The following is a 27,776-nucleotide window of genomic DNA, read 5'->3' on the forward strand; positions in this document are numbered from 1 at the left end:
TATAAGCATATGACATACCTTATATGGATGCTCTGTAACTAAAACCACAACAAAAAACACAAGTCTAACCTCATTCCTTAATCAAACTTTGATAGTGCATCATTATCAAGGTCTACAGTTGCCCTGCCAGAATGCTAAGGGATATTTATTTGTCACAAACTAATATACAACTTACTATGCAGGAGCTTGTAAGCTCAGCATATTTCCCCAACACAAACTGCCTCTTGCCTCTGTGTTGGTCCCACTTAATCTTCTGGCATGAGTCCAAGTTTGTTCTTGCATTCTCTCCAATGTTCCCAGTGGTCCCTGGCCACTCACTGCTTTGTTTCTAAGTTTGAGATCTATGCCCATCTTCTGAATGTGCAGTTCTGTAATCTTACTTAAAGCCACCTGGCTCCCTCACCGTGGTCCTCAGGTGCCTGCAAGAGGTTCTTGGGGAACATGTCTTCTTCTGACACCTTTGGCTTATTTCTGATTGCTTTATCCTCCTCTGTTTTCTCAATCACAGTCCTCTCACAGCTTTACTTGCAATCACATTTAAATGACTTTCTACTGATTTCTTCCCCTCATCTGTCATACTGACATAATAAAAAATACTTTCTATTGCTTAAACTATCTATAAACTCATTGTACTAGTAGAATTCTTGGTACTGCTCAGCAATCTTTTCATTTGTATCTTGTTCCCTCTCAATGAAACTGCCTAACACAGGTTTCTTTTAAATCACTACGAAGGCCTCAGCCCCTTGGCCTGCTTTAGAGTCAGTGTCCCTTTACACCCTCTTCTAAAAGCGCTTCAATGTGTCCCCTTTATTTGATGCTTCTTTCTTGTGCTCTCAGAGATTAAGTGGATCATTCTGTCTGTGAAGAAAACCTTACCATTTGGGCTTGTTCTCATCAATACACATTTCTAAGAGACTTCCTCATCACTTACCATCCTTGTGACTTGCAGCTTTCATCTCTCCCAATTTACCTCAAATCTGCCTTGATAAATGCCTAAAATTCTTGTTTTGTTATTCCTTTCCAAATTATGTTATATTTCTTTTGTGGCTAAATTTCTTCTAAGGCTGAGTCAACACTAAACATGGCTGATTCTTACTCCCCAAATTAACCAGTGGGTCAGTTTGCAGTTGGAGGACAAGCAGCAAGAGAAAGCAGCACGTGGGAAAGACAAGCAATGTTAAAGAAAGGACAGCTGCTTTCCCCTCTACTTCAATCTCCAGCGAGTTGTACTACAAGTGATAATCCTGAACTGCACAAACTAGGCATGCCAGTGCATCCTGCAACCACAGACTTTGGCCTTTGAGGCAAAGGCCAAAACAAAAAACAAACAAAAAAAAAACAAAAAAAAAAAAAAAAGAAAGAAAGCATCATAAAGCCACAGAAGTATACAAACCCCCACCCACCTACCTTATAAATAAATGAGAAATCCTATCTGAACTGAGATTAAAGACACAGTACAGAAGAGTAAGGGGCACTCATACTCATCAGCAACTAACTTCAGAACTACCTTTTTATTTCTTAAAGGACAAGCAGTAGCTTGGATGCAGAACATCTTTAATCCCAGCACTCGGGAGGCAGAGGCAGGTGGATCTCCATGGAATTTGAGGACAGCCTTGTCTACATAGAATTCCAGAACAGCCAGAACTACACAGAGAGACCCTGTCTGAAAAATGTGTGATTGGGGGCAAAGTGTGTGTGTGTGTGGGGGGGGGGGGGTTCAAATACCAAACAAGTATCAAGAGCAGCTGATAGTTCTACTAAATTGAGCGTGAAAGATACTCACAATTTTTGCATTTTTCCCACTTTTCCTTAGTTGCTGAACAGCAAAAGCATGTTCAACATTGTCCATTGAAACTCCATTAACCATTGCAACTCGGTCATTTTCCCTAAAGAGTAGAAAAACATGTTAAAGAAAACCACAAAATAGTTTACTGAAGTCTTTGAATAACTGGTTAATTAATCTGCTTGTTCTTAGAGCAATGATAAAACAGCATCATATTTTACTGTCTTTCACAAGAGTATTTAGCAAGTAACTAACTACCTTACAGGACATCATTTTCTTTTTCTTTTGATGTTTCCCTAAAGGCCTGAACAGAGCAGGTACTACAACAAATAAAAAGATCACTGGTAGCTGAATTACAGCATCAGATGAAACAAAGTCATCCAGCTACCAGAGATGCCATCATTAAACATTAAGTCTTCCTCCTTTTAAATGTCTTTTGAGTCCTTCTGATTATAGCCTCATTTTTTCCTTCCTACCCGTTATTCTCTGTACTGCACTAATCTCCTCAGCATGCAGAAAGGGAAGACTTCATGTGAGAGGCCCTTAAAAACTAGTGCAACTAACTAGTTAGCAGTTCTTGCTTACTCTCTTTACCATTAGGGTTACTGTCTATTTATAAAGTAAGGAATACTTAGCTGCCCACTTACACCACTGATAAAGGCTTCTTAAATGTTAAGTGAGCATTCACTTAAGCAAACATATTAAACAAGCACAACACAAGTTGGATGTAAATAATCCAGAATCACTAACAAAATCGATACATGACTGTGGACAGGAACAATGCAGGGAGAGAGGGATCTGAATTAGGAACTAAACCCCATACACTTACTGTAGCTGTCCTTCAGCTGGTCCTCCCTTTAGCACATCTGAAATCACTATGGAGGTTTCCCCACTCTGAAAATGAGGGTTATCTCTTCCACCAGATATTGCAATTCCAAATCCAAACCCAGGAGCCTAAAATAGTTATCAAGTAAAATCGTTCTATTAAGGACAACAAAATTGCTCACTACAGCATATATAATGTATCAACTGTAAATTACATTCTTATTGCATTTACGATTTATACTCAGTTGCACGATTATTATACAATCATCAGTCCATTCTACAAGAATACATGTTCCAATAAATTATATACCAGATGTAACAATATTAAAAATGCCAACTGCATAAATATTCCATAAGCACTAAATTGATTTTAAAATTCTGAAAAGTAAGATCCTGAATTATTTTTGATTATCAGGTAGGGTTCTGAAGGGACAAGCAGGGCTCAGTGTGATCATCATGAACTCTGGCACCAGGTGCAGAAATGACAGACTTAACTCACTCATACACAATCTCTCATTCCACACAATACAATGGTTGCCTTAAAAATCAAGTCTTAGGTATTTCAATTTCCCTCAGTTATTCTAAACATCCCAGAAAGAAATAACACTACACAAATAACACTAATGCCCCACATTCACTGTATATAACAGAAAATTCATACCAAATTGCATTTTTCTTTATATTTTAACTAAATAAATTATAAGAAGATACAAACTTCTGAAAGAACTAAAATTTCTATGACAGCAACTCAATGGCTCAATACAAAAAAAAAAAATTTTAAAGTCCATATTTCTAGGTGTCAGGACTGGATCTCAGCCTTCTGAACACACCGCATGTTCACACTGCACTGTGGATGCAGTTGTGCCCACGTGGTAACAATACCTGAACAAGTGTTTTAACTGTGCATAAATCTTTCTGCTCTTACAGACACATATTTCAACCATGGAAAACAAATATTCCACCACCATTTGTCAGCATTTAAGTATCAAATTAGTATGTCTTTGGAATGTACTGTATTAGAATGCTTGGTCTTAAAACTTGCTGTTTGAGCCAGGTATAGTTGTACATACATGTGAGCCCAGTAATTGGGAGTTGGAGGAAGGTGGATCAGAAGTTCAAGGTCATTTGGTAAGTTCAAAGCCAGCCTGAGAAATGGAGAATTTGTGTTTACAGAACAAAAACAAGAAATCACTGTTTGGATTGACTACTTGAATTTCATAAAACTGTCCAGCAAATTTTGGTTTAGAATTAGGACAAGATACCCAAATGGGCACAAGTTAAGGAAGATGCCTGGTATCGGTATCTGCCACATGCACGCACATAACCATAAATAGAAAATTATTTAAATAATAAATACAACTTCATAGCTATTAATATAGTACACAGTAGCAATGGGTTTCCCAATATACCAATTTTGGGCTCCATGGTATAAATGCCTTTAATGGTGTTGTATTTATCTAGGGACAGGGCTCTCTTTACAACAATTGTCCTTAGCAAGTTCCATATTGACAGTATATGTACACTGCTAAAGAACAAGCAAACTGTTATGCCCTTTGAAATGAGGGCTTTGACAATCACTAAGCCATGTGTAAATATATTGTCTTGACACAGCAAAATAGTTTCAGGAACTGTGTCATTATTTCCTTAATTGCTAAATACCCAAATAATAAAAACATATAGATATAACAGATCTTGTTGCTCATGCATTAGCAAATGGGTATTTGTGTTTTTACTTCTGGCCATTTAAATAAGGTTACAATGAATATTCACATGTTACTAAGTGGATACCTGTTTTCATTTCTTTTAGGTCTATTTCTAAAAGTGCATATGATTAACTTCTGAAGCATTCCTAAATTGTTTTCTATGGTGGCTGCATATTTTACATTAAAATTGGTAATGTATAAATGTGCTAGTTAATCTGCATCCTTGTCAACCTTTCTACAGTCTATTCTTACAGTCATGAAGGGAGAGCTCCCTGGGCTTTGGGTGTACCTCCTTGATGACTACAATGCTGAGCATCTCTTCATGTCTAGTCATATCTTTTGTTCATTTCCCATCTGAGTTATGTCTTTGTATTACTGAGTGCAGGAAAGGAACAGACTTCAAGTCCTTATTAATATATAATTTGTTCTCTCATTCTCTGTTATCGTCTCACTTTTTTGATAGTCCTTCTAAACACCAACATTTCCAATTTTGATTAGGCCCAATTTACCTGTTTCTCTTTTGTTTGGGTTTCTGACATCACATACAATAAAAACACTTCCTAATGTAAGGTTAACATGTATTCTTGTATTTTCTTCTTGAGGTTTTATGATTCTAGTGACCCTTGGGCCTATGATACACCTTAAGTTAATTTAGCACATAGAATGCAGCAAGTGGTCCAAGTTCATCACTTTATACATGGCTAAAAAGCTCTTCTATCACCATCTATTAAAGAGCCACACCCCTGCACTGTACTGCCACTCTTACCCCAAGTTTCCCTCTTGTTTAATTGTGTCCTTAGATGCAGGGCTTGGCAGCTCTCCTTTAGACTCCCTCCTAATTTCCTTTGTAATTTCTCCCTCTAAAACATTACCATAACACTTTAATATGAAGACAGAAATGCCTAACTCATTCTGAGCATTCATTTCTCAAAGGATTATTAAAATCCAAGCAATTTCCAAGGAAGCACAGCTGGGAATACAGGGGGGTGTTATGCTGGAAGCAGACACAGCATAGAATCCACCCCTTGAATGTTAGTTAAGTAGCAGCACCTTAAACTATAGATGGCACTTGCTAAAAGTGTGATGGCCTCCATGTGGCTATGAGACATTAAATATGTTTGTTCTTGCCTGAAAAATGCACAAGGAAAAGTACATAATTTTAAAATACTGATTACATGTTAACATATTTTGAATATAATGAGCTAAATAGGATGTTATAAAATTTTCAACCATTTTAAAAATATGAAAATTAAAATATTTAAATTTCCATATGTGGGTGGGTATTGGTGGTGCACGCCTTTGAGGCAGAGGCAGGCAGATCTCTGTGAGCTCGAGGCCAGCCTGGTGTACAGAGTGAGTTCCAGGACAGCCTCCAAAACAATACAGAGAAACTCTGTCTCAAAAACCAGGAAAAAAAAATTTTCCCGTATGTGGATTGTACTGTAGGCGAGGTTATCAGACAGATCTCTTGGGAGAGGCTTTGTGGACCATTGCTGATCTCATATGCCCACTAAATTCTATTGTGTTTAACTAAGGAGATATAAGACTGACTAGGATTTCAAACCCTGAAGAGGTCACAGTGCAGCAGGATGAGGCAGAGGTTTGTATATATTTAGCTGTCACTGAGGACCATTGAGTACAAAGAGCAGCTATTTCACTTCTGGACTTGTCTACTGCTGGTTTTGTTGTTTTCACCATAACAAAGAATTGGAGTCAGCAGATGAATGGATAATGAAAATTTAGTGTATTTTCCTATAAAACAGAATATTCTTCAACTCTACAGAAAAATGAAGTTAATAAAACTTGGAGGAAAATCCATAGACAAGGAATATAGTACTAAGTGAGGTCAAAATCTCAGAAACTAAAAATCTCATGCTTTCTTTTATGCAGACTCTAGCCAATAATATATGTAAACAAATGTACATGTGAGTACAGTACATAACACAAAGGAATGGTTTTCTTAAAAGTAGCTGTTGTTTGTTTTGAAGGACTTGGATGAGCTTTTATTTTTGAAGATTTTGTTTTATTTGTGTATGTGCATCTATGTAAGTGTGAGTATTGTTGCCTGTGAAGGCCAGAAGAGGGTGTCAGATCCACTGGAGCTGGGGTTACAGGCAGTTGTGAGCCAATAAATGTGGCTGCTGGGGACTGAACTTGGATCTCCTGGAAGAGCAGCAAGAGCTCTTAAACACTGAGCCATCTCTACAGCCCCTCTCAAAGGTTCTGAAAAGACAGCTTTTCTAAAGCAAGATGCAAGATTTTTGCCAAAGATTAACTGAGTTGACTTCTCTAAGGCTGCAGAACAGTGTTTGCAGGTACCAACATCCTCTGCTGTTCTAAAGTTGCTCCAGAATAAAATGTAGAGCAGAATAAAACTAGAACAGGGCTGCAAAGTTTTCTATAAAAAAAAAAACAAAAACAAACAAATGAACAAGAAAAACCCAAAAAACAAAAAACCCAGATAGTAATGAATATATGGGACTTTGTAGGCTATAAATCTTTGTTATGGGTATATACTACTCTAGCTGCATAGCAAAAGCAGTCATAGTAGGTAAACAAAGCAATGTGGCTATGTTCCAATAAAACCATATTTATAAAAGCAGACAATTGGAAGGGCTAAAGAAGTAGATCACTTAGTAAAGTGTTAGCTGATGCATAATCACGTGAGTCTATGTTTGATAGTCCTACGTCAAAAAGCTAGGTGAGCTGGCATATGTGTATAATACCGGTACTGGGGAATAATACAAACTAGACTCACTGGCAAGCAATTTTAGCCTAATGAACAAGCCCCAAACCAAAGAGAAACCTTGTCCCAAAACAAGGTGATTGATTGCCTCCTGAGGAAGGTTGGTATATAACCTCCATATGTGCACATGTACACACAAAATAAAAACAAACAATAAATTACTTCCTGAACAAATTTGATCTTTGAACCATAGTTTGTTGACACTGACCTACCAAGTGTATTGCAAAGAAAGAAGAATCAGCTAGGTTGTCCCTTCTGACCAAAGGTTCTATCTAATTTCTTTGGCTTAAGATAGGCCTAGAATACCGTTTTTCTGGAGAAATCTTCAAACTGGCTTCCACAATGGCTTGTGTGAATTTGCACCCTGGCAACAGCGAATAAAGTTTCTTTCTCTCCACATTCTCTCTAACACTTGCTGATTAGCATGAGGAATATCTCAAAAGGTTTTTAATTTGTACTTCCCTGATGGCTAGGGATATTGAACACCTTTAAAATAGCCATTGGCCATATGTGGTTTGTTTTGTTTTGTTTTTGAAAAACTAATCTGACTTGCAATTTCATTTCCTTAGTATTTAATTTCTGCAGTTACTAGTAAACTCTGCCTATGTGCATAAAAATTTTCTTCCATTCTGAGGGTTGTCTGCTTGCTCAGCTGATAGTGTCCTTTTCTGCACAGAAAAGAACCCTCAGTTGTCATGTAATCCCATCTACTGACTGTGGCTTAACCCTGTGCTGTGCTGCTGGTGCTCTGTTTTAAATGTTCTTGCTTTACTCCAACATCTTGAAGGGTATCACCTGTGTTTTCTTCTGAAACTTAAGTGCTTTGGGGCTTTAATTTTTGATATATTGATTGATTTGATATATTTGAATTGATTTTTGTACAGGAAGGAAGATACAAATTTCATTCTTCTGTGGGTAGAATTCCAGTTTTACCAAACCATTTGTTGAATAAGCTGTTTTTGCCTCCTCTGTCAAAAATTAAGTGGCCATGGTTTTGCTCTTTTACTTCTGGGCTCTGTTTTATCCCATTGATCTTTCTGTCTGTGTTTACATAAGTATAAGGTTCTTCATCACTATAGCTGTATAGTATAATTAGAAGTCAGGTAATGTACTACCCCCAGCACTGTTCTTACTTCTTGGGATTGCTTTGGCTATTTGTGTGATATTTGTGGTTACATATGAACTACTATATTGGTTTTTTACTTCTAAGCCGATGACATGGGAATTTTGGCAGGTATTACATTATTCTGTAAAGTAGTTTGGGTACTATAAACATATTCATAATATTAACTCTGCTCATCTAAGAACAAAGACTATTTTTCTATCGACTAGAATCTTCTGTGATGACCTTTTTCAATATTATGAAATATTCCTTGTAGACCACTTTCATTTCCTTGGTTAGATGCATTCCTACATACTTAAGTGGGGGTTGGGCTATTTGAATAGAATAGTTCCTAACTTCTTAGAGAATGGACTGTTAATATAAAGAAAGGCTGCTGGCTTTTTAAATAATGATTTATATCCTGTAACTTTACTGTGTTTAGAGGTCCAAAAATTTTCTAGTAGACTAAATAGTGTATTTCCAGGAAAGAATTAAGTGAGATCACATAATCTAAGGGGAAAGAAACTCTACATTCTCTCTAATATGCAGAACTAGCCAATAATATCTGTATATATGTAAACAAATGCATGTGTGGGTTCAGTATATAGAATGAAGAAAGGAGAACAAGAAAGGCTAAATGAGGAAGGACTGGGTGTGGGTAATGGGTATGAGGCCTCTTTCATCAAAAAGGATAGAAACTTAATTGTTTTTCTAGTTCTAACTTTATAATGAATTTTTTGGTTTGGGTGGTTTTTAAGTACATAAAATATATTTGACACTGAAAGTTAAATTTATCATGAAGCTCCAGTAGCTTTCATTCCAAATGCGGATTCTAGCTGTAGTTAGCAATGAGAATAGAATGTGAGAGGAGCCAGCCAAATCACCCATTGGAAACTAGAGGTATAATTTACTACTGTCACATTACATTTCGCCTCTTAGTGCTTTAGTGATTAAACAAGGAAAATGAAAAAAGATACATATGGTAGTTAAAAGTATGTTTCTGGGGCTGGGAAAACGGTTCATTTGGCAAACTGCCTGCTGCATAAGCCTGGGGAATCAGCACTCGAATCCCCAGAACCCACATAAAAGTTGGGTGTGGTGGCTGTGTGCCTCTAACCCTCATGCTGGGAAGCAGTGAAGACAGGCAGATTCTTGGAGCTTGTTGCCCAGCTGGTCTAGTAATCTATGAGCTCTAGTGCCAGGGAGAGACCCTATCTCAAAAACCAAGGTGAGAACAACTGAAGACACCCAGTATTATCAAACAAACACACACACACACACACACACACACACACACACACACACACACACACACACAGTTTCTTCTCTGTACTATTTTCTTTGATATAGTTAGATACTCAGGTATGAGGAAATACTACAAATCTGTGTCTCATCAGCTCAAGGAAATGGAACAAGACTCTGAATGTTAAGGAAATCAGTGTGGTTTGTGCCTGTGTTCCAGTGTCACTGCGTCAACCTAGGGAGGCAGTCCTCAGGCAAACCTGGCAGTGTGATGGCCAGTGTAGGCTGCATTCATGTCTGCCTTTTCCTATGCTTTTAGGAGATGCCAGTTCAGTTCCCTGGAGGGTTCATCAGAGGTAAACAGAGATAAGAGGAGTATGTCAAATTCACAGCTCTTTGGTTTCCAAAAGGTGTTAAGTGTTGCTGGGAAGACAGCATCAGATTGCCTCTGACTCAACAAAAAGACTGCACTTCAGCTCCTTCCCTGCAGGTCTTCCCCTCTCCCCCTTTTTAATTTTTTTTTTAAGTTCTATAAATTTTATTAGGGGAAAAAAACTTGAAAATAAAAATACCACACACTAAAATGAATCAGATCCAAAGTCTCTTCAACTCAAGGACAACATCCCAGCTTTCCATAGCATTCTTATTAAAGGTCTAAATTTCCTGCAGCAACAAGAACAATCCTTTACTACCCAGGATTCACTAAGAATAAATCCTGCCAGGCTACTGGAAATTTTTTCTAGAGCATAGCTCAGAGCTCTGAATTGTTCTAATTGTTCCAACTTGTTGGAAGTGGTTTGATGGGAGATGCCATTACGTATATATGTTTCTCATCCTGGTTAATAATAAAGCACTGTTGGCCAATAGGAAAGGAAGATAGGAGGGACTAGGAGACAAGGAGGAAGAGGAAATAGGAAGGAGGAGTCAAGATGGAGAGTCTGGAGAGAGCTGGACGCCAGCCGCCTCCCCGGTAAGAGAAGGCCATGTGAAGATACATAGAAATGGGTTAATAATTAAAGGCAGAGCTAGCCGATAAGTAACAAGTAACCGGGCCAACAGTATTGTATCAAGTACAGAGTCTCTGTGTGTTATTTGGGGCTGGTGGCGTGGTAGCAGGACAAGACCGGGCAGCAGGCGGAAAAACCGTACTTGTTACAGATGGCGCCCAACGTGGGTAATAAGGACTTCCACTTAAAATTTAACAAAAGCTTAAAAAAGGGTTTTAGAAACAAAAGAACAGAGACAAGCAAGGTTTCTTGGTAGCAGCATTTTTCTCAGTTGAACTCTGCTTTGCTAGAGACAAGCAGATATTCGCGCGGCTCCTTTAAGCGAGGATTCCTGACTCAGCAAAAGCCGCAAAAAAGCACAGGGCTTTTAAATAACTCTGCTAACAGTTTATTGTTCTGTATGAGAGATGGCAATGGCAGTGACCACATCTCCAAGCCGGCAGCATGCTTTCTGGGTGGCAGCGCAGACCAAGGCGGTGAGCACAGCTTTCCGTGCTGGCCGGTAAAAGTACCCGCCACCATCTTTGGTAAACCGCGGCAGAAACAAAGACTTTCATCTTAACAATGTTGTTGTTTAACAGATAAAGACTCATGGCCACAAAAAGATAAAGATTTACAGTAGAGACAGATTCACATTAACAAAAAGGTGCTAAAGGTTTACACTGTGTTTTAAAATATACGTAGACATGAAAAGAAAAATGGTTTTAAAGAGACAAAGAGGAACTGGGTGTTGTAGCACACGCCTTTAATCTCAGCACCCGGGAGACAGAGGCAAGCAGATCTCTGTGATTTCAAAGTAAACCTGGTATGCAGAGTGAATTCCAGGACAGATAAGAGTTACACAGAAAAACCCTGTCTCAAAAAATAAAAGTAAAATAAACAGAGTAATAATAAAGCCACGTAAAGATGAAAAGCTCAGAGAGAATCTGGTTACTGTATGCTATTGTGTTGTCTCTACATTGTTTGACTGCTGAGAAAATAACAACTGATAAAGAAAATGCTGCTGGATTAATTCAATTTATATATTTTAAAAATGCTTTGACTCCAACATTTAAGTTCAAGGACAAGTTACTGGGGAAAAGGATTTCTATTTTTGTTTCCACAGAAAATGAAAAGCTGTGGATTCCTTCCAGACTAATGTGGTTTGATCAAGCCAGGCCCCCTAAAACAGTCGCTGATGATCCAACATTCAAAACAACTTGGACAAGACAGCCTCGAAGACTACAGCCAAGATTTCTGCAACTTCTTAGGATCCCCATGACAGCGCCCCCTATCAGCAGGAAGTAGTTTGAAAAGAACGACGCCCAAATTCCCAAATATTGTTTATAAATGTTGGTTTTCATTTAAATGGACTTGGTTATAAATGGTTAATGATCACAACCAATATCTTTTTAAAGGTAAAAAGGGAATTATGATATAGATATGAATACTTTGTTTTGGAACAGATTTTCATTTATTGATACAATTTAAGGTCAATAAGGTGATATGTATATTTCTCCTCTTGTTTAGGTATTGTGTTTATTGAGCTTAGTTAGAAATGTAATGTATAATGGAGTACAGATTATAGATAATTACCTATGATAGTCAAAGCTTAGAGTTAAGTTAGTTAGGTTTTTCAAGATACACAGAGATGTATTTGAGATAGATATTCTTCAAATCTTTCAAAGACCTACAGAATATGGCATTTAAAATGGTTTAGGGTTTTTCTTGACAATGAGACATAATTGTTCCTGGCAACACCACCTGTGTCAGAAAGGAAGATGAAGATAAATATTGAAGAAACTCATTATGGAGTTTACTTCCAATATGGCAAGACTAGCCATTTGGACAAAATACTGCTCTTGTCTGGACTGTTTGACTTTGTGCTATATAAACTGGACATGCAGGGCCCACAGAAAAGTGACTGCTGATTCACGATAGACATTGCTACAGAGTTCCTGCTTCATGGAAGAGTCTGCGAGACAGTATGCAGGACACAGAGAAAAGTGACTGATAAACCGCCAATACAAGAAGACAGTTTAAAGTTTCCTGCGTTGCTGAAGAGTCTGCCAGACACACTATGGCCTATGGGCTGAAGATGGAAGATTACAGAAGAACTTCGGGTGACCAGGCAATGAGTTGTCTCTGTCATTTCTAGAGCTTATATATTATCCTTCTGTGGTCTTTGAAGGAGTTGAAGACAGATAGTTATGGTTATAGTTTTCATTAGTTAGGATTAAAGATAAGTTACTTAGACTTTAGACACACAAAGATAGAATAGATGGTAAAATATTTTCTTCAAATCTTGCTAAATGTTAATGGACTAAATATTGTTAACTGTGATTCTTACTTGATAACTGTTGTGTGATATATTTTGCTATGTTAAGGTTAAAACCCTTCTTTTTATTTAGACAGAAAAGAGGAGATGATGGGAGATGCCATTACGTATATATGTTTCTCATCCTGGTTAATAATAAAGCACTGTTGGCCAATAGGAAAGGAAGATAGGAGGGACTAGGAGACAAGGAGGAAGAGGAAATAGGAAGGAGGAGTCAAGATGGAGAGTCTGGAGAGAGCTGGACGCCAGCCGCCTCCCCGGTAAGAGAAGGCCATGTGAAGATACATAGAAATGGGTTAATAATTAAAGGCAGAGCTAGCCGATAAGTAACAAGTAACCGGGCCAACAGTATTGTATCAAGTACAGAGTCTCTGTGTGTTATTTGGGGCTGGTGGCGTGGTAGCAGGACAAGACCGGGCAGCAGGCGGAAAAACCGTACTCGTTACAGTGGTTAATATCTGCTAGTGTTGTTGCAGTAACACTGACACTGGACATTTAAGATAATATGAAAACACCAAGAGCCAATGAACAAGGAAAGGTGAAGCTTTATGGTTTTTTGAGTCATGGTTTCTCTGTGTAACAGAACTCTGGCTAGCCTGGAACTCACTTTGTAAGAACAGGCTGCCCTTGACCTCACGGAGATGTGCCTGCCTCTGCCTCTGCCTCTCAACAGAAACAAGAGTTTATTTGTGACAAAAGGAACCACATTTTATTTTAAATTAGAGGATGAATCAGATAATTCCTTTCAAGAATCTTTTGTAACAAATGAACTGCATTAAAAAAAAAAAAAACTACTACAGAATTACCACTCAGGAGGCAGAGCAGGCAGATTTCTGTGATTTTTGAGGCTAGCCTGGTTTACAGGGCTAGTTCCAGCACAAGCTTCAAAGTTACAGAGAAACCCTGTCTGAAAAAAACATAACAATTAAAAAAAACAAAACAAAAAAACTACAGGATGAGTCTGATAATTCTTTTCAAGAACATTTGTAAAATTAAAATTATTAAAATTTACATATTCTCCTAGTTAAAATGTAAAAGGTCACAGATAGCAGTCAGCCTGACAGGCCCATAGTTTGATTTTTAATTAAATAGAGAATCACTGTGGAAAAACTTCAGACAAGAATCAATGTAGTAGGAAGACTAGATTTACTCTAGTTCATGATATAAGAACACAGTCTAGTATGGTAGCGCTGGCATGGTGGTAGGAATGTAAGGTCAGTCTGTTCAGTCTGAAAGTGGGGAGACCATGTATTCCACAAGTCCCAGGACCCCAAGAATGGTACTGTCCATGTTCAGCGTGGGTCTTCCCTCCTCAGTTAAAACCTGTTTAGAAACATCTCAACAGACATGCCTCTGTCTCCTAGGATTCCAAATCCATTCAACTTGGCAATGAGGGTTGATCCTTACAAGGTGCTCAGCATTGACCTAAAAGCACTACTAGACATCTATTAGAATGGCTAAGCTCAATGGTTAAAACTGAAAGAATCAAGAGTTAATGAGATCACTGAGTGATTCTCATCCACTGCTGGTAAGAAGGCATATATATCCAGCCTGGTAATTTCCTATAAAATTAAACAGCTAGCATAAAACCCATTGCCATCACATTTCTAACTATTTGCCCACAAAAATAGTTATGTTCATACAAAATTCTGTATGATAAAGCAAATGTATTCATAATCAACCGAAACTGCAAACAACCTAAATGTACCATTAACTACAGGATGAGTAACTATTATACATTCATACGAAGTGGTGGAGTTTAGTAATACGCAGGCAAGATTATGGAGAAGTCTCAAATGCATTAATCTAAGCATATGAAGTACATCTCAAAGGCGACGTATTATATGAATCCATTTAAATGACATCCCAGGAAAGGTCAAAGTTTAAAAAGACAGATCAGTGGCTAAAGACAGAGTAAAGGGAGAAGGTTGATTACGAAGGGTGGGGGGAGCAGTCAAAAGGAAAGTTTTAAAGTAATGGAGTCACTCTGCACTTTTACTGTGCTATTGGTTATGTGATTGTCAAAACTCAGAAATGTACTAGATGAGTATATATTTACTGATTGTCAAAACTCAGAAATGTACTAGATGAGTATATATTTACTGTCACGTAAATTACACCAACAAAAATGACGAAGGTATTAAGAAAATGTAATACTTTATGCTACCAAGCTAGTATATCCCAACCAAATGGAAGGCATGAGGTATAAAATTATTCTATATGTCACACATCTGATTTAGATATGCTACCTATTAAGCACAATTCAAACAACAGGAAGCTACATTTCAGCTTACGAACTAAAAGTTAAGATATATATTGTTAAAATGATTTCTTCATTTAGTGAGACAGGAAAAGGTCAACCATATCTGCTCAAAACCACTTCATTTGAATAATTAACTGACTCTCTAGCACTATGTGCAGACTGAAACACTCATGAGATAATCAGCAGTGCTGTCCAGGAGCATGATCCCCTCCCTGCCCCCCAGCCACATCAGCTTCTCAGGAGTAATTGGTGTAAGGCATATGATATATATTTAAACATTCTCTAATCAGCTCTGCTCAAAAAGAGAAAAGGGGGTGAATTTTGGGAGACATGTTTGAACAGATAAAGGATGATTGGTGCCATTAGCCATCTTATTTTATTTTTTGAGACAAGCTTTCTCTATGTAGCCCTGGCCATCCTGGCCATATATAACAGGATGGCCTTGAACTCACAAAGATTCATCTGCCTCTGCCTCCCTAGTGCTGAGATTACAAGTGTGTGATACCATGCCCAGCTAATTTTTAAGTTTTGGGGCACGTGTGTGTGTGTGTGTGTGTGTGTGTGTGTGTGTGTGTGTGTGTGTGTGTGTGTGTTCATGCAGAGAAGGAATTACAGACAGTTGTGAGCAACCCAACGTGGGTACTAGGAACTAAAATTTGAGTGCTTTTGAAAAGCAGGTACTATTTCCTGCTGAGCTATGTCTCCAGCTTCTACAGCTTCTAGCCTCATTTCAAATATGTAAACACCAAGGTTTTATAGGACAGGTTGGGTCACTTCCCCATTTCTTAAAAAAAACAAAACAAAACAAAACAAAACACACACACACACACACCCTTCTAAGTAGCTAAGGATGGCCTTCAATTTCTGATCCTCCTGTTTCTATCTCCTGAGTGCCAGGATTTCAGATGGGGATGGAACTCAGGGTTTCATGTGTACTAAAATAAGCACAATATCAACTGAGCTAACATACCAAGACTGCTTGCAAGATTTTATTAGGAACATAATTTGCTTTAAAATTAAACCCCAAGCCTACAAACATGTACATAAAACAAGTATATAATTTAATGTATAATCTTTATCTTTTCATTCAAAATTCTAAGCAACAAATCACTTAAATTCAGAGATAAAAATAGCACATATATAAGAAAAACCAAAAGGATATGTGAAAAAGTAATCATGCTTACTTCTGACCTTAATGAAGAATTTATTACAAATCTAATTTTAAACAAAAGAATATAGAGCAAATTTCCCCTTTCTTTTGGCTTCCTGACATCTGGCTTTCTCTATTGTTTTCAAAGCTGCCAGTATCCTGAATTATAACACAGATTATTTACTGCAGCAGACACTCACCCTGTGAAGCGTCACTGTGTGCTGTTCCCATATAGCTGTTTCCTCCATTGCTGTGCTCTGATAAAGGAAAGGAAAACAATGTATTTACTTTTTTCAAAAAATAAGTTTTTAATAAAGAAAGGAAAGTATCTGAAAACACCTTAGCACAATAAAATACCAATATTTTCACTGTTAATATTAAAAATATTCTGGAACACACTTAACTATGAAAGGGTTTGTGTTTTGTTTTGTATTGTTTTAAGAGATAGGAAACCAGACACAGGAACTTCCTTTGTTTTGAACTTAATTTGGACAGATGCTGCTCTACATTTAATGCAAGCAGAAAGCAAGTTCAAGCTAGCTAATTCAGCAACTTTATGCTTAACATCAGATAGGCAAGAATAAAAGATGCAACAGTTTTGAAATATCTAAGCGTATATTTGAGAACATTCTTCATGCTGTGTAAAGCAAGAACAAGCAAGATACCTCTGCACTGGGTATAAGCACACATTCTAGGAAAACAGAGGAAGAGCATCTGATAGGTTGTTTAAAGCTATGAACAATGCTGCTCCATCCAGTTTCAATTCTATGTCAGACTCGCCTCCTCTAACTTCATTTACAGCCGAACAGGTTTTTATATTACATGTATCACAAATAGGAATCTAGTTAAAAAAAAACTCAAGTTCTCCATCCCCACCCCCAAGAACCATAAAAAGCAATGCAAGTTTCAATGTAGATCTAAGCCTGACCACAGGGAGGGTAAGTTTTATCTCCCACCATTAGTCTCTCATTGAGAAAATAAATGATCTACAAGACAAAACGCGCACAATTTTAAAGCAAATTTCTTTTGAATTGGGCTAATTGTTCTTGGTGGTTTAAAGTAATAGTCTCTCTTAGCATTACTTTTTAATAAACTGGGGTGCTGACATGTATTTATTTCTAAAATAGATTTTCAGAGTTATCAAAATGTAAGGTGAAAGGAGGCATTCTCAGAACATCCCTCATCAGCTATTACTATAAATGCATCTCACACAAGTGAAATCTGTTTCTGTTACACAGGCATCAGTAGCATCACAAGACTCTGAGCATCAAGGTGCCAGGGGACCATTTCTCTTTTCCCACAGCAATTTTAATTGGAGATTAATGCCACCTTAGAAAATGAGCCCCTGTAAAGAAAGCCACCCTCCCTAAATTCAAAGCAACTAGATTGACTTTCCTTCCAAATGAATAAGGGAGGAAAGAGAAAGGACCTCTCTGTTCACCCCCACAGATAAGACCTGCCAACCTTCCCAGCTTTTGTTTCAATCTTCCAATCACGAGCAGCAAAACTTTCTTTTAATGAGACTACCCTGGACATCAAGCTGTTTTGTTTTAAACACAAACTGACCAGATTTCTTGAACATATACATACACAACACCACCACCAAAAACCCTCCACAAACCCTCCACTATCAATGTGAATCAGTGACAGAGATAAGTGGATCATTAAACATCAACAGTTTCACTAAAACACATAATAAAATGTCTGCAGTAACTGCCAGTCTGTGCAATCACAGCTGACATTAACAATGGGAACTGCTTGTGTAGCTCTACAGTTTTTTCTGGATCCACTTGTTAACTAGTAGCAGAGCTTCAATGACTTTTTAATCCCTTCTCTATCAGTCCAAACTTCAATCGATCTGATAACAGGTACTTTTCTTGGTAAGTATCTTATGAAAAGTGTGTAGTTCTCCCCAGGGTTGTGAAGACCACATAGTTTACATTGCTAGGCAAAGGAAAGCAAGTTACAAAAGAGCGTGGGTATTGTCGAATCTAATTTTGTTTAAGTGTAAGTAGAGAGAAGGCTGAAAAGATGTGAAAAGGGTCCACACTCATAAGCTTGGAATAAAGGGAGTCTGGGTGTATCTCTCATCAGGTGGTTTATCTTTTTCTTCTTCCTCCTCTTCTTCTCCTTCCACTCATAATAAATTGGCAACATATTTAAAACTACATTCACATTCCAATTTTACTTGAAGTTTCAAATATTTGTTTCTGGTTGGACTTTTTGTTTTAAAGGTTTCATTTATCAAATGTTGGGAATGATTATTAATGAGTGAAAACTGGATCCTTAGAATAGGGAGAAGAGCCTCTGGAAGAATACCTAAGATACAAGAGCTTCTGGAGAGAAACAAACTGAGTGGGGAGGTTTGCCTTTGCTTTAAGTCCTTTTGTAGTGTTTTATAATGTTCATCTATTACTTGTGCACATACACTTAAGTTCAAACTAATTTTCATGCTATAAACAGTTAATATTTAAAAAAATAAATCATTGTAAAACCTACATAAGGACCTCTTTTAAACCACACCAATACCATTCTAAGTGTTTAGGCTTGTAGGCAACTAAGGAAATTAATCCACTAAGCATGATGATTCTGCTTCTAGTAGTCTCTATTAACTGTGCAAGACACACAGGAAATGAGCTAGCCCAGAAATAAGAGCAGCACCCAAATCTACTATAAATTTAAAATAAGATCTTAGTTTTCTTCACCTATAAGGACAGGAAATTAAGACTGAATTATTTGAAGGAAAAAGGTCTTCCCAATTCCAAAAGTCCATTTATTAAAATATACTAAAGAATAGGTTACAAATTCAATAATTAGCATCAAAAGTGACTTCAATTCATGGCTGCTGTGTTAGTTTTGCATATACTTCTAAGTTGGTATCAACTGACTAGAATCATAATTTCTAAAGAAGCAAAAGAAGCTATTTCAGAATCTGCCAAGAGTTTGTTTGGTTTCTTTGTTCTAAGCTCCAGCTGGCAAATACACTACTCGGATCACCAAATCTAAAGGGCTTCCTGCCAACTCGAGATCCTAATTCTAGGCAGTTTCATCATCCTTTAGGCCAATTACAAATCAAATGGGAGAAAGATAGGAGAGCTGAACTGTCAAGAAGGTAAAGGGGAGAAGGTTAAACAGAGAAACAGCAATCTCCAGACATATCACATGCTTTGTGATGTAATGTTGAGAATGTTAAACTCAATGGGAAAACACTAATAAATTCTAGATAATCAAACAGTGCAATCAGAGTTCATTCTGAAGATGGTTACATGGATGGCAGATTTAAGGCAAAAAGGAGGTTTAATGTGAGGAGGGAGGTGGCGGGGGTGCAGCTCTGAAAGGGCAGGCAACAATTACAAATGCAGTCTCAGACATGCTTTATTTGAGGTACTCAGGGAACCATCAGGGCAGAGACACAGGAATTAGACAGGTGGGTAGACATGTTTGAAGATCAAGACTGAGATCCAGGGTAGACAAGGATCTCAGGGCAATCTACAAGACTATAGCATTGAACCCAGTATCTAGTTACAAAGGAATAATATTTTAGGTGAGGGGAAGAACCAAGAGATATTGAGAAATTGCTGGTGAAAATACATGAAAACCAACAGAGCTATTATAAAACGCTTTTGCTGTCCAGAAAACACACCAAAATACAAGAACAGAAGATCTCTCAATCCAAGATCAATATACTTTATTATCTAACATCACAAAAAAAAATTTCCATGAGCTTTAGAAATAGTAGGTCCTTAAATAATACTAAATATATGCCCAGAAAATTAGCGAGAAAACACCCAGAACAGTTTCTGCATGGCTCCATTAGGAAAATCGAATCCTGCTCTTTTCCGGGCTCCTGAAAACAATTCTTCTACCTGAAATGTTACCACTTTCCCTGGAGCTCTAAAGTTTGTTCTTACCTTGTTTTGTGTTTTACTTTTGTTGCTTTTTATTCCACCTAAAGTAGAACACAAGACTATTTCTTGGGGTGAGACTGAGTCAGGAACTAAGAAGTATAGGAATGGATCCTGGCCCTCTGTGAATTTTCAAATAAACATCATACTCTAACTGCTATACAGATGCAGTACAAAGACAGGGAATAGAATATGTGTTAAAAGATAGCAGATGGCATATAGTGGTAATGATCTGAGGGATACTGATTAACATCTCGAAACAGAGATGTCAAGAGGTAGTAAAGAAGGTCAACCTGAAGTTCAATGGAATAAGGTCCTAAAAAGACTCCAAGAGCAAGAAAAATGCAAGAAAAAAAGCAACTCATTAAATAAAAATATTCAAGCAGTTATTAAAATATGCATGCAGTGACTACAGGATAAAGTTTCAATCAAAATTAAGTAGCAAATGAGCACAACTATGTCAGAAATATGTGAGAATAGTGACAGTGGCAGGAAAATCAATATCTCTATAAATAGAGTATTTCAGAATTTAATAAAGAAAATCATGTAGAAAAATGAAAAAGGTGCCAATTTTTTAAAGCATATTTATATATCCAAAGGGAAATGGTTGGCTTTAGAATCATATATTTAAATTTTTGTATTTGCCAACCTTATAACCCACAAAACATGAGTTTTAAATTAAGCAGACAAAACAAAAATAGTTTACCAGTTAGAAGTAAGGATAGAGTTACCCTTGTACACAGGCACAGAAGTTGAAACAACTCCTAGACATTTTAAGATTGCTTCTTGCTCCAGAAGCTAGGCAGAGATGTATCCAACTTAAAAATTAACTTATATATAGCATAATCTATCTTTCACTTTAATGCACTGTTAGAAATGCTTCAAAATAAAGTAAAAGTTGTAACAAAATTCGTAAAAGTAAATCAAATATATATAATATGCCCATTTGTCTACCCTTTTTAAAAAGATAAACATTAAAACAGTTAATTATAGTACATTTTTTTTTCCGGTACTTACAAGGGACTAAGTGTTTATTCTGTCTTTCTTATACAAACAGTACCACGGTAAACAAACAGTACATGAAAGTTTTTCTTAAGATATTCCAGCTAATAAACCACAAAAGAATAAAATTGAAACACTATTATCCGGTGACATCTAATGAACTATGAAATCTAGGCAAGCACTTAAAAAAAACTCTAAGCAACAACTACAAAAACCTTAGAATCTGATACCATTTATAAAGCCAGGTGTAGTGACCTATGCCTACCTACGATCTCAGCACTTACAGGAAGGCATGAGGAGCAAGAATTCAAGACAACTAAGTCCATCAAGAGTTTAAGGCCAGCTTGGGCTACAAAAGACCATATGGAAGGGTCAGAAGGGAAGGGGTGGAGGGAAAAGTCTTATAAAAACAAACAAACAAACAAACATGTTATGTGGTAATGGTATCTGTGTTAAAATGAAAATAACATGGGAGAGTCAACATAATTTCCATTTGAAAGGTTTTTCAAATGACAAAAGAAAGACAACTTTAAGGAACTAGAAATCACTAATCTGAGCAGACCAAAACAAAGAGTGTCCCTACCATGACCCAGCTAGCACTAAGAAAAATTCCCTGGGCCAGTTACTTCAGCAGCTACCTTCTTTTCCAGAAAAGAAAAAGTATAGGGAATCTGAGAGATAAGCAAACATCTAACAGGAGCATTTTAAAAGATCATCTAATACAACAACTAAGTATGTAACTGTCAAAGTTAACACTTTATCAACTAGCCAGCAGACAATTAAGTTTGAGTTCTAAGTGGTGGAAAGAAAGCTTAGGGTCTTGACACTGCTGGGTTCTGACCTAGTTTCTGGGCTCAAGATAAATCTCTTCAAGAAAAAAGAAACCAAAGAAAGATGAGTGAAGAAGGATAGATGTGGAAAACATTCCAAGTAAAGGAAGCAGTCTAATCAAAAGCCCAATCCCTGGCAAAAACATCTCATTTTATTACATGCTATGATACTTTATTAAGTTCTCCAAATAACCCGGCACAATCAAATATGACCGTGTGTCTACCAGAACTTACACTCTAGTGGGAAACAAAGATGACCCAAACACTTCCTGACTTGATATATAATCATGGGCTTAAATAAGCACTACCAAGAAAGAAAACCAGTGTCCGAGAGGAACAAAGAGAAACCTGGCAGTGAGCGCATGAACTAAGGAGGGACTGGAAGAGATGCCTCAGAGGTTAAGTAAGCAAGCTTACAACTCTTTCAAAGGACCAGAGTTAGGCAGGCTCCAAATACCCATCTCAAGGAGCTCACAACCTCCTGGAACTCCAGCTCCAGGGGATCTGACACCCTCTTCTGGTCTTCATGAGCAAACTGTGCGTGCGCGCGCGCGCACACACACACACACACACACACACACAGAGTTTAATAAATGAGAAGAGGAAAGCAAAGTCTGTCAACAGAGGGCAAAGACAAAGATAAAAGATGAGGTCATTCAAGTAGACAACGGCCCAATTATCCAGTAACAGTTTACTGACCATGTTACCAATTTCAATCTTTTACTACCTAAAGCCAATGAACCCATAAACTTTAGAATGAGTGAATGTTTTTGTGTTTTAGAAGACGTGGTAGAGAAACTAATCATAACACTTAGATTTTGAAAAGATTACTTTATAGCTTATAGCACCATGGAAAGAAGGCACAAAGAATTTAGGAGCCTGAGGATGAGGAGCGCTGTGAAATGCTGTCTTCTGAACTCACAAACTCACAGAAGCTGCAGCTATTTGCACATGGCGAGGCAAGGGGTTCATGAGGCCCCACCTTTAGCTGAGGAGCTACTCATTACTGGAGGAGGGAAGTTGGTCAGTTATATGGAATTATCACAGGGTGAGAGAGAGAGAGAGAGAGAGAGAGGGAGGGAGGGAGGGAGGGGGGAGGGAGGGAGAGAGGAAGGGAGAGGGGAGGGAGGGAGAGAGGGAGGGAGGGAGATTTTCATTTTAGAAAAGCTGTGGCTAACTTTTTTGAACATTTTTTCTTTTTCCTTTTTTTTTATTTAAATTTGAACCAAGGTTGTTTTACATGTCTATCCCAGTTCCCTCACCCTCCCATTGTCCCCTAGCACCCCTACCAAACCCCAGCCCATCCCCTTTCTGCTTCCCAGGGAGGGTGAGGCCTTCCATGAGGAGTCTTCAAAGTCTGTCACATCCTTTGGAGCAGGGCCTAGGCCCTCCCCCCTGGATAGCATGTCTTGGCTGAGAAAGTATCCCTCTATCCATTCATATACTAGGGTTAAATACTGATCCATTACTAGAGGGCCCTTAGAAGGCCACTAATGCACTCCAAAGAGAATTAGTGTGAATGTTGCATAGTGTGTATGAAGGGAGAAAGACATAAATGATAGAAAATACAAGCAGACTACCTGAAAAGATCAGAGGTGCTCAGGTGATTAAAAACTAAAAGACTTGTTAATCAATCACTCACCACAAGGTGAATATCCAAACTGAGTCACATACACTAGATTTGTAATGTACTTCAAAGGGTCTATTGCCCAACCATCAAACTAGGCATGAATCAACTTAGTACATAAATAAACCCAACCATAATTCCTACTTGCCTTTCTCCAATATTAAAATGAGCTTCATTTATAATGTTTATAAGAAGTGTGTCAATCATCTGGGCAGTGGTGGTGCACTTCTTTAATCCCAGCACTCAAGAGGCAGAAGCAGGCAGATCTCTATGAATTCGAAGACAGCCTGGTCTACAGAGCGAGTTCCAAGACAGCTAGGGCTGTTACACAGAGGAAACTCTGTCTTGAAAACAAAAATTATATCAATCATGGTAACTTACTAAATGCTAGGTCCTCTGTTGAGTATACAACTGTCTGAGCTGGGTACTGTTTGTATTTTCTACTCCTGCTCGCTTTTAAGTAGGTGAGACAGTAGCTAATGATAAGATAGATCCCCAAAATTCAAAACCTACACCCTAAACTTACTAAGTGAAAGAACGTTAAGCTTATTCAATGGCCGTATTTTTAAGACCTTATCTTACTGGACTTCTTGCTGCTAGAATCTGGCCTGCTGACAGGTAAGCAATGTTTATATGGGTAGCCACTTCATAATTCATTTATGTACACTTGCTTAATGCCGTTTTATAAATTAATACTATGTTTCACAATAAGAAGATTAAAAAATTAATTGAGTCAAGGCATTTATGTCAAAATCGATATTTATAACCTATTTTGAAAAACTGGAAGATCTGGCTTGTCTGACCCTAGGAAGAAAACCAGTTAGAGCTTCAATAGCCGCGTCCTTCACTGCAGCTTGCTTCCAACAAATACAGTAGTAGCATGTTCCCAACTTTTATGACTCATGCTACTTGGCCAGTCTAAGATTCACCTAACATATACTAATATTCGCCTGATGCTCATCTAGAACACAGGAGCATTTAAATGTACACATATGTGAGTTATAATCAGATGTGTGACTAACTATAGCAAATGAATTAGCTTTGGATCCTTCATCTGTAAAATAGAATTGTAAAGATCAAATAGCATATCTATGAAACACTAACCTCTGTATCTGTGAGTCAGCACTCAACATAAATACAGATTATATTTTCAATGTCCATTCATTTCCAATTTTATAGGCAATATAGCATCATTATAGTATATTTTTGTTTGATTAAATAGACCACTACAAAAAAAACAAAAAAAAAAAAAAAAACCAAAAAAACCACAAAACTATTGAATAAGTCTTCTAAAGTCCTTTTATATGATACCACTGGAAAAAATTTACATTTTGAAAGATTTGTTTTTTCATGTTTTTGTCTAAAATACATATTATCTCTTGATTGGAGATTTCAATGATCTTACCAGACTCAAGTAAGGGAATGCTCACTATAAATTTAAGATTTAACCATAATGTATTAAAATGTTCTCAAAATTAAAACTAACCAAAAGCAGCTTTCACATAACTGTTAGAACTCTAATAGCTAGATAATTTGTTCAGATAATTCTTTTTTTGCATAATATTCAACCAGTACAAAACCCACAACTTAACCTATTTTCTCCTCCCAAAGTCAGTAAGGCAAGAAATCTTCCTACAATAAAAGGCTATGAAGGGCAGGCTAGATACAGTGGAATAGTTTTGTAATCACTGCTGAGGCAGAACTGAGTTCAAAATCAGTCTGGACCACATAACAAGTTCAAGACCAGCCTAGGCAGATCAAGTAGTCCATAAGTCTGGAACACTTTACGCAGATGAGGATGACCTTGAGCTACTGACCGTCAGATCTCTCTATCTTCCCAGAGCTGGAACTAAAGCATACACTGTACACCCACTTCATGCAGTACTAGGGACCAAACACTGGACTTGTGTATGCTAGACAAGCAAGCTCTCTGAGAGATACACCCAGCCCAAAATTCTTTGGTTATTTTTACAATGAATTACAAGTTTTAAAACTGATCATTACACTATAGATAGAACAGTTGAATACTATAAACTTTTTCTTTTGGTTTTTCAAAACAACATTTCTCTGTGTAGTCCTGTCTGTCATGGTATAGGCCAGGCTGGCGAGCCTATGCCTCAGAGATCCACCTGCCTCTGCCTCCCAAGTGCTGGGTTTAAAGGCATGCACCACCACCAACCAGTTATATAAACTTCTAAAGAGCACATAACTAAACCAAAATGCACTCAGTGTTAACAAAAACAATTAGTCATCCTTGGCATCCTTCTAAATTCCAGAATCAAGAGATTTAATTAGCTGTTCATGATGGCCCATGACTTAATACCTGCAGTAGGGAGACAGAAGCAGATGAATCTGTGAGTTCAAGGCCTGCCTGGTCTATAGAGTTCCAGGACATCCAGAGCTACACAGAAAAACCCTGCCTCAAAAACAAACAAAAAAGATTTAATAGTGGGGTGGGGACTGGAAAAGTGGCTCAACTGTTAAAAGAATACTGCTGCTTATCCAGAGGACCTGGGTTCAATTCCCAGCACCTGCATGACAGCTCACAACTAACTGTAAATCCAGTTCCAGGGGATTCAACACCTTTGAATAGACAGACATGTGGAGAAAACATCAATACACATAAAAATTAAACAAATAAAAACTTTACAGAGATCTGATTATAAATTTAACATATTGCCAGGCGGTGGTGGCACATGCCTTTAATCCTAGCACTTGGAAGGCAGAGGCAGGCGGATCTCTGAGTTCAAGACCAGCCTGGTCTACAAGAGCTAGTTCCAGGACAGCCTCCAAAAATCCACAGAGAAACCCTGTCTTGAAAAACCAAAAAAATAAAATAAATTTAACATATATTCAATCATCTGAAATGTTTAAAAAGTGAATCGCTCACATCAGTAACACCAGTACTTGGCAGTGGGGAGGGGGGACACAGGAAGAACTGAATTCAGGGATAACCTCAGCTACACAATGAGTCTGGGATAGATCTCAGTTTTATGAAAACTCACCTCAAAACAATAATAGCACCAATATCACAACAGCCAAAACTCCTAAAAGAAGAAAATTGGATTTTATTTGTTTTTCTGAGACAATGTCTCTCTGTAGCTCTGGCTGTCCTGAACTCAGTCAGCAGACCAGGCTGGCCTCCAACTCATGAAGACCCATGCCTCTGGCTCCTGAGTGCTGGGGTTAAAGGTATGCACCACCACCACCTGACTGAAAAAGGAAATCTTTATCGTGGGAATGGACTCTATAAAATAATAATAATAAAAAAAAAAAAAAAAAAAAAAAAAAAAAGATTTCAGATAATTGAAATCAATTTACTTGAATTTTTTTTTTCCTAATTACTACCCACAGAAAACATTCTTTATTTTGACCTTCTTTGTGTACACGGTAAACTCAAGTGAGTTCATGTGTCAGCCAATTGACTTCCTACTGTTTTACCAGCACAGAAATACCTTGTTCTGACAAGTAACTAAAATGCACCTGTGACAAAATCTACTAACATGTAATATTTAAATGTTCCCCAAAGTTAGATTTAGTACAACACACTACAAATACAACAGCTCAAAGCAATGGTGTATTTTATGGTACAAAGTTTGGCACCACTGGCTTTATAGTGAACTGTACAGCCAACCATTCAGAATCCAATTATTTTGTCCACTTTTGGGTTATAAGATGAAACTCCTGACTAACACCCTTTATAACTACCCAAGCTTCTCACTCGTATTAAGAATTTATCTGCTTAAGAAGAAATGGAATGGTTGGCCCATAAAAGAGCAACCTGAAGCCACTCTTCAATGTAATACTCTTCAATGTAATAAATAAATTAAACAGCACTCTAGGTCAAAGATAGCAAAAGGCCCATTTTTATTGTTGGCTTACAAAGGAAATGCTACTCAGAAACAGAGAAACTTGGTAAACTATCCTAATGTCTATTCTTCTCATCAGAGTAATTGTTGCCAAACTTATAAGATGGTTTTGTTGTTGTTGGGTTTTGGGGTTTTTTCGTTTGGTTGGTGTTTGGGGTTTTGTCTTTGTTGTTGTTCGTTTGTTTTTGACATTGCCTTTCAAAGTTTGGGGTTGAAAACAAACTGCAGTCTAATATTTCAGGAGTATCATCCTAAATAAGTCATCTTTTAATTTTAATTGACATTTGATAAAAACTCTGCATTTCAACAGTGCTGCCCCTGCCCTCCCTCACCCCCAAGCTTGTCATCCATTACTAGGTGGCTCAGTGGGGACTTGGAGTGAGTGTAACTGCAAGCTGTATAGGC

General features: G+C 37.6%; 1 protein-coding gene across 11 annotated transcripts in view; it reads right to left on the reverse strand.

Moving 5' to 3' along the window:
* Tjp1 (tight junction protein 1) overlaps positions 1-27,776 on the reverse strand; it is a 240,956-nt gene that overhangs the window by 49,127 nt on the left and 164,053 nt on the right. For all 11 annotated transcript variants that reach the window (XM_051206458.1, XM_051206456.1, XM_051206455.1 and 8 more), the window contains 3 exons: positions 16,339-16,395; positions 2,613-2,737; positions 1,784-1,886 (listed from right to left, as the gene is read on the reverse strand). In XM_051206458.1, the coding sequence (XP_051062415.1) occupies positions 1,784-1,886; positions 2,613-2,737; positions 16,339-16,395 (285 nt within the window). The remainder of the gene's footprint in view (positions 1-1,783; positions 1,887-2,612; positions 2,738-16,338; positions 16,396-27,776) is intronic.

Source organism: Phodopus roborovskii, unplaced genomic scaffold (genome assembly GCF_943737965.1).
Source record: "Phodopus roborovskii unplaced genomic scaffold, PHOROB, whole genome shotgun sequence".
NCBI classification, from domain to species: Eukaryota; Metazoa; Chordata; class Mammalia; order Rodentia; family Cricetidae; genus Phodopus; species Phodopus roborovskii.